Raw genomic sequence first — 13,521 nt, forward strand, 5'->3', positions numbered from 1 at the left:
GCGGAGATTTGCATGTGCGACAGAGGGAAGAGGGGGAACCACCCAACGAAAACCCCGGCCGTCGTTCCCCCTAACCTGGGAGGGCTGGCCCCACTTCGCCGCCCGGCCCGCCCCCAAGTGCTCGCGGGCGGGCGGCCGGCCGGCCCTTCTCGACGTCACCGCACCCTCCCACCCCCTCCTGAACTTTAAGCCACGCGCCCAAGAACATCCTGGAGGAGGGGGATTTCTCGGGGGCCGGCGGCTTTCGCACGCTCAGGGCCGTCACTCCCCGGCTCCCAGCGTTCCCTACACTCCCGGAGAGCCAGCTTCCCCAACCGGTTCCCGAGCCCACCCGGGCTTCAGGAGAGGGGTGGGTGGGCGGGGCATGGGCGGGACGGGGCCCGGCTGCGGCGGTGGGCGGACGCACGCGCGCAGGTCGCAGGACGCTCCGCCCCCGCCCCCGCCCCGGGGTAGCGGAGGTGAGGGCTCCTACGTCAGTCTCTGGAAGTCCCCCTCCCGCCGGGCTGTCCGCCTCTCTGGCAGACCTGCTCTCCGCTGTCCCTGCGCTCCGCCTCCTGGCTTCTGCCACCTGGACGGGCGACGCCGGGTGACCGGAGCGCGAGGATTAAGCGGGTGGGAAGGTGTGAGCCGCAAACCCAGAGGAGGGCGGAAAGGAGGAGGAGGAGGCCCCGGGGGTGGTCAGGGGGACTGGGGATCCCGCCAGCAGAGGTCCCTGGGCGGCCCGACTGACTGACGGGCTGAGTGACTGTAGCTGCCTCCGGTCCGGACGCTCGGAGCGGGGCGGCACGGTGAGCGCAGCCATGGCCTCAGGTGAGTGTTCCCGGGCGTGGGCAGGGTCCCGGACGGCGGGGAGGGAAGGAGTGCGTCCGAGGGTCTAACTGCTCAGGGTTTCGGGGGCCCAGTTTTGGTTATGTCTCATTCTGTTTTTAAAATCGCCTCTGGCAAGTTTGTCAGCCTTTTAAAAGTGACCTGGTTCAGGGTTTGCGTGCGAAATCTAAGTCACGCTCTGTAATTTGATGCCGTTGTAATAGCCGGAACCGTAGACCTTCCAAAAGACTTGGGTTTTGGATTAAGGAAGTAATAAGAATCTAAATAAAGGAGGATGAAAGAGTTCCCGTATTTTTAAATTGATTTAAGTTGAAATGGTGGGTTTTCGTTTTAGAATAGGAATGAGGAACCTTCCGGCCTCAGGAGAGCTCTATCTTCTTTTTAAGTTCAGTTTCATCAGTTGCCTAGAGGTGATCGCAGTTGTGCTGACAGTTGGACAAATGTGACGCGCCTTTAAAAATCACCAGTGGTATTTTAACAGGTCTTAAGTGGAAATGTTGCTTCAACAAGTGCATCATTTTTACTGTAAAGTGCGTACTTTTTAATTTATGGAGCAGAAATCGAGTTTTGTTTTCTTTTGTTGGAAGGAAGGGGAAAAGAGGATTTTTAGGATCCCCGTGCTTTAAAGTAACGGGTGAGAATGAAAACTGTCACTTACATGAATACATATTTATAGTCAGTAAATGCGGGGATCTCTTGCTTTACCTAGAAACTGCTTAAAGGATGCGGGAGGGAGCCTCCCATCCAGCCGTGGTTAGGTTTGCCTGCAACCTAAGGGTTATTATATCAAGTAGACTGCTTTGGAGCGGGACCTTCACTGGAGTCTGTCACGGTTCTTGGAGGCACCTTCCCCGCAGAGGGAGCAAGCGTGAGCAGAGGCAGGGAGGCCTAAAAATGTGGATTAACGCTGTGCCAGAGGCTGAAGACAATAACAGGAGGCTGAAGAAGGAGGCTTGTTTATGTTTGACCTGCATCCTCCCAACACCCTGATTCAGTGACCCACAGTAGAAGACTGATGACTACCAGAGAAGAGGAAGTAGAAAGCATAAAGGACTTTTTTTTTTAAAGGGTTGAGCAGAACAAAGCCATAGCTACTGCTTTAGGCCAAAAAGGAAATTGGGGTGGTTCACATGACATTTGATTTCAGTTTGTCTGTGGTTTTCATGTGAGAATACAAATGTAGTTTATTTCAACTTTCTCTTTAGCCACTTCAGTGACCCTAAACTTTCAGATAATCTTGTAAATTCATAAATTCAGACCATGTTGAGATTAAAAGTGCAAAGATGATTGAAACACTTGGTTAATTTATTGACTATCAGAAAGATTTTGTATGAAAGTTAAAGAATGGTTAGCATAATAAAGTAAAAAGAAAAATCAGCCTTCTGGTAATTTAACCAAACTTTGTTGATATATGGTGTGAATGTAACACTTGTAATCCATTCAAAAGAGAGAAAAAAGAATTAGCCATTTATGGACTATTGCAAGACCCACATCTTTTAAAAATGTGGTACAATTTAAACTTGTTTAATGACATTTGTTTTTGTCTTATTGTGAGGACTGATTTCCTAAATTGAGGGGGGAAAATTTTAAAGGGTAATTGTCACCCTCCCCTTTTCTGGAATTATATTAAAATGACACTATTTAAAATGTAACAAGTTATTCAAATTGTAATTCAGTTGTTTGAAAACTAAGGAAAAATCTGGGTGTACTTTGCTTAATCATTTGTAAAAACCTTAGAGAAAAAGATTCACAAAATTATAAGCTCCCATCCTGTTTTGAAACAGTAATTTAAGCAAAAGAGTAACTGAAAAAACCTTTTGCTTTGTTAGTTTACCATTGTCTAGTTTATAGTTTGTAGAAAAGAGTATAAAAACCTCAGAAAGTATTTTTATTGATTGATTACCAAGCATTTAAGACTGTTTCTCCATTTCTCACCGGATGTTATATGTAAATAGGTGTCTGTAGTTGAATATATGGTCTGTATAATATGACAGTAACATCATAATTTCATAAATAAAATTATATAAGTATTATGAATAACCGGGACTATATGTTTGATTCTAAATTTTGTTCAGTTAAATTGTCATGTTTAGGATTTCACAGCTTGAGTTCTATTAAGCTGTCTTGATTACTTTTTAAAAAAAAATTACACCTTGATTCCAGTCTTTTGACACAATTAATTAGGACAGGGATTAAAAAAAAGTTCTCAGTCCCATCCAAGGTATACATTAGCAGTCATTACTCTTGGATATTTATGATTCTAATCTGTTTAAGGTAAATAAAATTAGCTATTTTTTGGTCTGAATTTAAAGCTTCTCCTTATTCCAGTAGAAGGTGCAAATGTTTTGTGTGCTTTGTTTACTAATAAATAGTACTGTCTTTGGTAAAATATGTATTATAATTTAGATAATTTATTTTTATTTACAGTTTAAAAAATTATTATTTTTTAAATTGGAATAGAGTTGATTTATAGTATTGTTTTAGTTTCACGTGTACAGCATAGTGACTGTGTTTTTTTTTTGCAGATTATATTACATTATATGTTGTTACAAGATACTGGATATAATTCCCTGTGCTGTACAGTAAATCCTTGTGGCTTATCTATTTTATATATAGTGTATTCGGTTTTCTTTAGTATCGTTCTGCTATATCATGTAATAGGAAGTACATGAAGAAATTGTATTTGCAGACCCACTGCTTATCACCTTTGTAGTGTAAATTTCAAGAGAACCTTTTGAGTAAGGAGGAAAAATCACTGTATGACACAATCTTTGATGATAAAACTGGATGCTGAAATTGATAGGTAAAGAAAATGCTTTTTTTTGTTTTGCATAAAAAACTAAACACATAAACACGAAGGCTGCTTCAGAAGTGTAGTACGTGAAAATGTCAAGATAACAGTGTTATAAAGAAATTAGGGTGATATATGATAGATATAGAGTGAAGGGAATTAGCTAGTGAAATGACTGGCGGGGGGAAATCAGAGGAGAGTCATAATTAGGAACACCTGGGGTGTGTGTAGTATCTTTCTCAAATGTAATTTGAGGGACTCAGAATTTCCTTTTATTCCATCTTTCCCTCAACTGTTTTCTGCAAATGATTGGGTTTGTAGGCATACGACCCAAATAATTGCACGGAGTACATATGGTAGAAAACTATTTGTTTGGTTCATATTTAAATGGGCATCCTATAATTTTTATTTTTAAATATGGCAGTCTTAATTGCCCAGATGATTTGGTCCTGCCATATATTTTTAACTTAGTTTCTCTACTTTTTTTCATCCTGGAAGTTATATTTTTTTCAAGACTTATTCGTCCACTCCATACCCCAACAGCAGTGGATTCTCTAGCAGTAGGATCTCTTTGCCAAATTTTTTTACATCTCTTATTTAGTTTATGGTGCATACATCAATCAAGTACTCTTCTGTACATCCCTTATTTGGATTCTTAAAGCCCAGATGAGAGAGTAAATCTGATATATTGGAGTAAACCTGGACTTCAGTCCATGATGGACCTGGGTTAGTTTTTATTCTAGTTCTGCCCCTCTGTGATTTGAAAATGGGTTTAACTATGCAGTCTTAATAGGAGCGAATGAGGTAATATATGCCCATAAATATTAGTTTTCTTCTGTAGTGGAGACTCAGAACTCTTCTGTTTTGGGACTCAGAACTCTAAGAAATAGGTGCTACTAGGCACATTTGGCACTTAATATTGTTTAAATAATCTGACAATTATAGAATTTTATGAAACCTTAAGTTTTCATAAAAATAGATTAAATCAGATGCTAGATAGATAATATATCTTTTAAGAATATGTAAGAATTCCCATTTACTTGTAAATATGTTGAAGTGGTTCCGTATGTATTTAAACTAGGGGAGTAGAAGTTGACAGTGATCTTTGGAGGCCATCTCCTTGGTCCACTTAAATGATAGCATTCTGAAGAAAAAAGTAAATAAAAAATTGTTTAGTAAATAAACCACATGTCCTTTTGGTAATTTGACTGATATAACTTACCTACCTATCCTTCGTCTGATTTCTTCTGCACCTTCTGTGTTAGTCTCCTTCTGACCTTATGGGAAGAGGCTTGAGTTTTCTTTGCCCTTTTGTTAATTGGATGTAATGTCATCTATGTAGGAAATGGTCTCTCTAAATTTTTATCATAATTGGGAAGAAGTGGAAAAAACTCACCTGTGTCTTGAGGTGAAGAAATAGCAGCATAATTCAGTTGGGTTCCTAGGTTTGAGGAAAGAATAATAGGTCTATTCTTTTTCTCCAAAGTGAGTAGAGGTGATATTTGGAAAAGTATATATTGTTACCTCCATTCGCTCCTTTGAGTCTTAAGCAGTCTATTATCCAGTACTTCAGTACTGGATATGCAGTACTAGAGATGCGGTCTGTAGTCAGTTACTCAAAACTGTGGTGTGTCACATTGGCATGCTGTCTTGTAAGAAATGTTACTGATGGTAGTTATAATAACTAATTTTGTAAAAGGTGAATTTTATATAAATCAGTGTAATTGAAGGCTGTCTCTATAATAGTATTTTTTTTTTTCCTCTTGCTTGCCTTTGGGTAAACGTTTGAGAGAGGGAGAGAGTTAACAGGTAGTTAGAATTCCTGAGCCTAGTTTATCCATCACCTGGCTCATCCTTGTGCATGAATTTAGGGATTGCTTCTCTAGATATGTGCCTTGTGGTTTCCACCTCTTTATGTTTTAGGGCAGTGGTTCTTAATCAGGAGTGTGTTCAAATTGCTTGGAAGGATTTTTTCACAAACAGGTCTGGGCTTTAGATTGATTTCTGTTTCAGTTCAGCAGATCTCAGGTGCGGTCAGGGTATGTATTTTTTGAAAAAGCTACCTAGATGATTCTGATATATAGTCCCAATATGAACTCTGTTCTAATAGGATCCAACAAGATGCATTATTTTCTTACACTAAAGTTGCATTTATTTTAGCTCATTTGCTGTATCAGTTACTGTGACTTTATCCTCAGCTATTTTTATGCTTGTTGTTCTGTTAAATTTGATGTCCCCTCCCCCAAGGATCCCAGCTGTCATATTTACTAGTATCATTCATAATTTCTTTTTCTTATAACTTCATATAATTTTGAACTTTAGTTTTATCAACTGTGAAATGGGATATTTGCTGTCCTGTGTTTATGAGATTAAAGTTAAGAGGATCAAATGAGAAGTGTCTTAAAATTAAGAGTGTTTTAATTACTGTAATTAACATTTTTTTAACTCTTCAACTAATGCTGGTTCCCAGTGCTACCTGTAAAGTTTTAGTTAATAATCTGCCTGTCTGACAATTGATCATCCAATTTTAACTTTTATTTCAGTATACTTTACTTTCTTTTTTCTTTTTTTAATGTACTTTCTTTTTTTAATCTTAAAAAATCAAGTAGTACTCTTTCTTGCCTAAGTGCAAATAAAAACATAAATATATCTTGCAAACATTTTGGCTATATTTCAGATATTATTCTAGTCTGCATTACCATTTTACAGTACTACTAAAAATTTAGGGGTCAATCCCAGCTTTGCATAATATTGTTTAAAGAAAAGTACAGTGATCTACTTGCTTAGAACCAGTTTTGAAGACATTTCTATTGAGGTAATCTTAGTAAAGAGTCCTCACTTTCTCTACAATTCCCTAATTTATGTTTTACTGTCTTCCACTCCATAAATGATTGCATTTCACCACTTTTTCTCTTTAGGAAGGATAGCACTTTAAAACAGGATACTGAGGAAGAAAGTCACTGATACACTATACAGAGGCATGATTTAAATGATTTATAAGTGGGAAGGTTTTTTTAAGTTATAAACATAGATAAAGAAATTAGAATATGAGTAAATATGAGGAGTATGAAGGTATAGTGATTTTAGCACTTACAAACAACTTTTTTCCTAGTCAGTTAACTTCAGTCTCTCAGTTGTGTCTGACTCTTTGCGACCCCATGGACTGCAGCACGCCAGGCCTCCCTGTCCATCACCAACTCCCAGAGTTTACCCAAACTCATGTCATTGAGTCAGTGATGCCATCAACCATCTCATCCTCTGTCATCCCCTTCTCCTCCCACCTTCAGTCTTTCCCAGCATCAGGGTCTTTTCAAATGAGTCAGCTCTTCACATCAGGTGGCCAAAGCTCTTCACATCAGGATTGGAGTTTCAGCTTCACAGTCAGTCCTTCCGATGAACATCCAGAACTGATCTCCTTTAGGATGGATTGGTTGGATCTCTTTGCAGTCCAAGGGACTCTCAAGAGTCTTCTCCAACACCACAGTTCAAAAGCATTGATTCTTCGGTGCTCAGCTTTTTTTATAGTCCAACTCTCACATCCATACATGACCACTGGAAAAGCCATAGCCTTGACTAAACAGACCTTTGCTGGCAAAGTAATGTCTCTGCTTTTTAATATGCTGTCTAGATTGGTTATAACTTTCCTTCCAAGGAGCAAGCGTCTTTTAATTTCATGACTGCAATCACCATCTGCAGTGATTTTGGAGCCCCCAAAAATAAAGTCAGCCACTGTTTCCACTGTTTACCCATCTATTTGTCATGAAGTGATCGGACCTGATGCCATGATCTTAGTTTTCTGAATGTTGAGCTTTAAGCCAACTTTTTCACTCTCCTCTTTCACTTTCATCAAGAGGCTCTTTAGTTCTTCTTCACTTTCTTCCATAAGGGTGGTATCATCTGCATATCTGAGGTTATTCATGTTTCTCCTGGCAGTCTTGATTCCAGCTTGTGCTTCTTCCAGCCCAGTGTTTCTCATGATGTACTCTGCATATATTTTTCCTAGTAGTAGAACCTAATAAGGAAAATCCAAATAATTATTAATATAGTCCTTCATTGTTTGCATGATTTATAAAAACAAAAAAAGATCTCCAGATTTTCAGTCATTCATTCCACAGATATTTCCTGAATATCTGTGCAAGACACTGATGAGTAAGGCACAATTCCTGCCTTCAGGTAGCTTGAAGAAATAAAACAAATAGCTTTTTTTTTTTTTTTTTAAGAAGAAATAAAACAGTAAGTCTTCCCTCACAGTTATTTGCAATAATTGCCATAAACAAAATGCTGCAGTAGTTTAGAGCAGGAGATTATTTCCAGCTAGGGGAATGGAGAATATTACAGTAGACTCTGATTGTCAGACTTTTTACCATTAAAGAGCTTCTGCAATAAAAACAAGAGAGTTCAGGGGTTTTAAAAGTACTTGATATTATATGATAACTAATATATGTCATTCTTAGTATTCAAACATCTTTTAAAAATGTTTTTTTTAATCTTTCAACAACTGCTTTTCTGTTCTCTTGTCCACAAACTATTTTCTTAAACACACTTTCTAATTTAAGGAAGTTTTGTGTAACCAATGAAAAATATTTGAATGCTCACTTTAAGCCTAGCACTTCTATTCACACTCCTCCCTTTAAAGTTAGCCACTTACCATTAATGATGTCATTCTGTATCAACTTCCCACTAAGACACCTTTAAGTAAGCAGTGGGCAGGGATTTATTTGACCTTTAGTTCAACCACATAGATGATTTAAGATATTACTTAAAAAATAACTGTTGAGTATTTTGAACTTCATTTTGAGAGGAGAATGTACTTTCTTTTAAATACTCCTACAAGGATATGCAAGTATGTGAAATATTTGAAACTGAAGTGTGAATTTGATTGTTTGAAATATGCGAGGATATATATAAGGATGTGAAATTGTTTTGTCTTTTTTAAAATTAATTTTTATTGGAGCATAGTTGATTTACAATGTTGTGTTAGTTTCTCCTGCACAGCAAAGTGAATCATACATATATATATATATACACACACACATATAAATATATATATATATATATATATACATACACACACACACACATATATATACACACATGTATAAGTATATATATATATAGACACACACACACATATATCCACTCTTATTAGATTCTTTTCTCATACAGGTCATTACAGAGTATTGAGTATGTTCCTTGTGCTATACAGTAGGTTCTTATTAGTTATCTGTTTTATATATAGTACTGTATAGATGTCACTTGCAGTCTCCCGATTTATCCCTCCCAAGGATGTGAAATTGAAATACTCATCTGTATGTCTTACATTTTTCAGTAAAATTGAAATGAGTATTATAAATTTGATTAGCTTAAAGTCACTCTTCTCTGGCTCCTTGTGTTTAGAGTAAACAGATAGATAGTAAATTCAAGCACAAAGAATCTAAACCAAACAATAGAATTAAAGATACCGGTAATACTTTACTTAGAAAATATGTAATATGGAGCCATCAGTGATACTTTCTGTTAACCCTAATGTTCATTTGGTCACCAAGTACTGTCAATTTTGTCTTGTAAATAATCCTTGATTCCTGTTATCACTACCAAATTTCACATATATTCTCATCATCGCCCACATTGCTGTAACAGCCTCTAAACTGATCACCTTGCTTTCTCTTTTTTCAGTCTGTCCACTGCCACCAGAATTCTTACTCTAAAATGTCAATCTGATTATGTGATTCCCCTGCATAAAACCATTAATTGATTTTCTGTCACTCAGAGTGAAATCCCAATCCCCAGATGTACTCAGGTTCTGGTTTTCTTTCTAAGGGTAGAAGTGTATCTCAGCTCCATTGGGGCTGTCGTTTGATTCTTTAGCTCTTTTTTTCTGTGCTACCACCTTTGAACACCCTCTTCCCTTTCCCTTGAAATGCCTGCCTTTCTTCCTTCCTCCTCCTAACTCCCCACCCAGTATTTCAGTAACTTTTGTTTTCCTTGACATAGGATAGGCTTTCCTGACTCTTTTGCTCTTATTATCATTTTATGCAGAATTTTGTTAGCATAAACAAAATTTTGTTTTGTTCCTTCCTCTATAGTCTAATAATTTGTGTTGTTTGCCACATTGTTCTGTAAGATCCTTAAAAGTAGCAGTTGTTATACTGTCATGGTATCACTATAAATTACTTCTTTCAATAAAGCATCTAGAATAAGAATAGACCATTTATTGAATATTTGTTATATGCCAGACACTTGGTAAGAAACTAACACTTGTTATCCCTGATCTTCACAAAACCCTATGTGATAGGTGTTATTGTTATTATGTCCATTTTATAGAGGAGGAAACTTAAGAGATATAATATTTCCAGTGTCTTCAATGTTAGGAAGTGGCTGAGTTGGACTCAAAAGGCCTCTTCCCCATACTACATTGATAAGACCCACTGTGTTACCCTTTCTGAAAATTTGCTTGCATCCTAACAGAGGATAAGTCTTTAGTTAAATAAATGGATATCTAACTGTGGGAATTTAGAAATCACTAAACTGATTGAGGGAGGGGTTTTTTTGGGGGTTGTGGTTTTTGATTTGGGGTTTTTTCATAGAAGACATCTTTATACCCCTGAAATAAAGATACATTGCTAATATCCTACTTGTAAGCACACTGGTGTGCTTTATTTAACTGTCATTTCCATGATTTGGATAATAAGAGGGGATAAAGGTACATACGTTTTAGACAACTTTATTGGCATATTACTAATGTACACTGTTTAAAGTATGCAATTTGATAAGTTTTGACATATTTATACAATTTTGAGATCAACACAGTCAAGTAATTAACATGTCTGTTGTCCTCCAAAGTTCCTCATCCACTCCACAGCACTATGCTTAGGCAACCAGTGATCTGCTTTCTTTCATTATAGATTAGTTTACATATTCTAGAGTTTTATATAAATGGAATCATAACATAAAATTATGTGCACTTTTGATTTGACTTCTTTCACTGAGCATATTTAGATATTTATCCACATTGTTGTGTGTGTCAGTAGTTCATTCTAAAGGTATATTTTGAATTACACTCATTACAGAAAGTAAATAATTATTTTCCTCTATAGTGTCTTATACTTTAGAGGGATTGACTGAAAATTCTTCTGAACCTAAGTCCCTTCTGGAAGTTGTTTTGATGTACTATGTGTAAGTCCTTTAAGAGTCCAATGGAGATATAAAAAAAACTCAACATTTCCTTCTGCATTTTTATTTTCAATGAACAGTCTTAGTCCACTGTTAAACCTAATGTAAAATCAAGCAAAGTCACTTTTGGAATATAATATTGTACTTCTGAAGACTATCTTCTTGACTCTTCTGGGAGAATTTTGGGGGAAAACCCTTCTGCTTGGTCTCATGTAAGTGGGTATCTCTGAAGTGGTTATCACAGAACTGCATGGTAGCATTAGTTACAGATATTAAACGATAAAGTGCTAACCAGTAAATAAGATTTGAATGACTTGTGTTTACACAGTAAGGGAGTGCAGTTTGAATGAGAGAGGAGTGTCTTCACCACCCAGTCTTGGATAATTGCATTTCAACCTTGTTATTTAGTAGACAGGGAACATTTTTTAGACTACTGTTTTCTAAAAAACAAAATGGTTAAAATCCATTATTATTTTGATTGTAATCTCACTCTTCCCCCTTTTAAAATTTCCAGGTGGGTTTAACCCATGTATAGAGATCATTGAGCAACCCAGGCAAAGGGGAATGCGTTTTAGATACAAATGTGAAGGGCGATCAGCAGGCAGCATTCCAGGGGAGCACAGCACAGACAACAACAGAACATACCCATCCATCCAGGTAATAGAAGGCTCCTGTGTGTGTATGTCTCTTAATTGCTTCATATTTTAGCTACAGCAATTATGTTAAAGATCCAGCTTCTTCACAGTGATCTCCACCAGCTTTTCTTTTCTTTTTTTTTTCCCCTCTTTATTCTTTTTAATGAATTCCTAGTGGATGGAATGCTTGGGACATTTCTTAAGTAAAGTATGGATTCTTCATTCCTGCAGATAGTTATACTTGTGTGTTACTCTAAGTGATACCCAGTGGTTAGTGTACATTGGCAGCTTTTGGATGATTATCCCTTTCATGGGACAAAAAGCTAATAAGGAAAAAGCTTTCTCTCCTTCCAGAGGTGGGCAGAATTGTTCTGGAGTTTAAAAACATGTATTTGGGAACTGACTTAGAATTCTGCAGTCACTTGGTTAATCTAAGGGCTATGGATAAAGAAAATGTTTTTGTCTTTTTTTTCCTTACCTTTATTGCCTGTCCCTGATACTCTGGGTTGCCTTGACTGATTTGAAATATTGTCACTTTTTAAATACAATGTTTTCATGTTAGCATAAAATTTGAAAGTAATTTTGTAATCCAGAATGACTTTGGTAATATACTGTATTTATAAACTATACTATATTTATATTTGTATTTAAATTTCTTCCATTTGTAATGATTTTTTTATTCTTTAAATGCCAGTTTAAAACCTTAATGGCAGAGAGCATTTTGAAAAGCATTATTCAATGTTTCATCAGTAGATTTTAAGCTACTGTTTTATAACTACATTATTTACAAAATTTATTGGACTTTAAGAAAATGCTAAGTTATATAACAAACCAGTAGCAAAATTACATATTGAATTCCAAATTCCAGTCTGTTATCACATTTTTTGTTAGCAATGTAGATTTGAGTTATCTAAGTCTTTTTTTTAATATTAAAATGGAAGAGATGTTACTGAAAAGTAAATAAAACAGTAATCCTTTCCTTTATAAGAGCAATTTTTAACTCTTCTCCATAATTCAGCTTATTCTGTATAATCTCTTAAATATTTCTATGATCTGTATCCTTGCCATTACAACATGTTCTGAACAACTTTGCAGCTTGAGTTCTACATTAGCCTACCTTTCACTTTTTTTTTTTTGCTTTTTTTTTTTTTTGGCTGCAGTACACTGCTTGCAGGATCTTAGTTCCCCAGCCATGGATCAAATCTCTGCCCCTTGCAGTGGAAGCTCAGAATCCTAACCACCAGACTGCCAGGGAATTCCCAACCTTATACTCTTAAATTTTTACTTTCTCTTTTATTCATAAAGGCAATAAATACTTTCTGATTACTGTTCAAATTAAGTTTAAATTCAGAGTTAAGGAGTTTAATACCCTTTTACCTGTGAAGCCACCCGTTTTTACTTAACTGCCTTGCTCCCTTGTATGCTGTTTTTTATGTTTCCTGCTTTGTGCTTACAAATTTGCTAGCTTCCAAAGTAAATATAACTCCTTCCCACAAGCTCCTCCTTCCTCTCCCATGTTTAACTCTTCTCTTCATTCTCAGTGTTCTGTGTGAAAACTTAATTTTGCAAAACTCAGCTTGATTTATTGCTTGTTATACAGTGAACACTTGGGATATGCTTACTGATTAACAAATATTTTTGTGAAATGAAATGTCATATATTAAGTTACTTAAGTGATCATATTTATGTACTATCATTTCCATTGTGGTTTAAATATATACTTTGAAGGGATGTTATGGTATGGCATGGCAATGGTAGGGCAATGAATATAGCAGCATGGCATTCAGTGACTCAGCATCTTAGAATTTCCTCATCCACCCTGATAATATTTTTGTATACTTTGACTTGTTTTCAAAGGAAAATAAGCAAAATCAGATGATATAACCAGTTGAAATTAGGGCACAAAATGATATACCAAGGGACTGAGAGGTAAATTCTTCCCTACTGGTATTCTCTGGATGTTTCATGCATACTGCAGTTACCAGTCAGTTGTACTTTATCCAGTGCTAACTATATGATGTAAACTGAACTATTGGATATAAATTCTGATACTGATATAAATTTTATAATTCAGTTCTTGGTGAGACATATTTA

The 13,521-nt window shown here is 36.7% G+C and overlaps 1 protein-coding gene across 1 annotated transcript in view; it reads left to right on the forward strand.

Moving 5' to 3' along the window:
- The first annotated feature begins 443 nt into the window (after positions 1–443).
- REL (REL proto-oncogene, NF-kB subunit) overlaps positions 444–13,521 on the forward strand; it is a 38,332-nt gene continuing 25,254 nt past the window's right edge. The window contains exons 1-2 of the mRNA XM_027555374.1: positions 444–810; positions 11,307–11,449. Of these exons, the coding sequence (XP_027411175.1) occupies positions 801–810; positions 11,307–11,449 (153 nt within the window). The 5' untranslated portion in view covers positions 444–800. The remainder of the gene's footprint in view (positions 811–11,306; positions 11,450–13,521) is intronic.

This window comes from Bos indicus x Bos taurus, chromosome 11, assembly GCF_003369695.1.
Source record: "Bos indicus x Bos taurus breed Angus x Brahman F1 hybrid chromosome 11, Bos_hybrid_MaternalHap_v2.0, whole genome shotgun sequence".
NCBI lineage: Eukaryota > Metazoa > Chordata > Mammalia > Artiodactyla > Bovidae > Bos > Bos indicus x Bos taurus.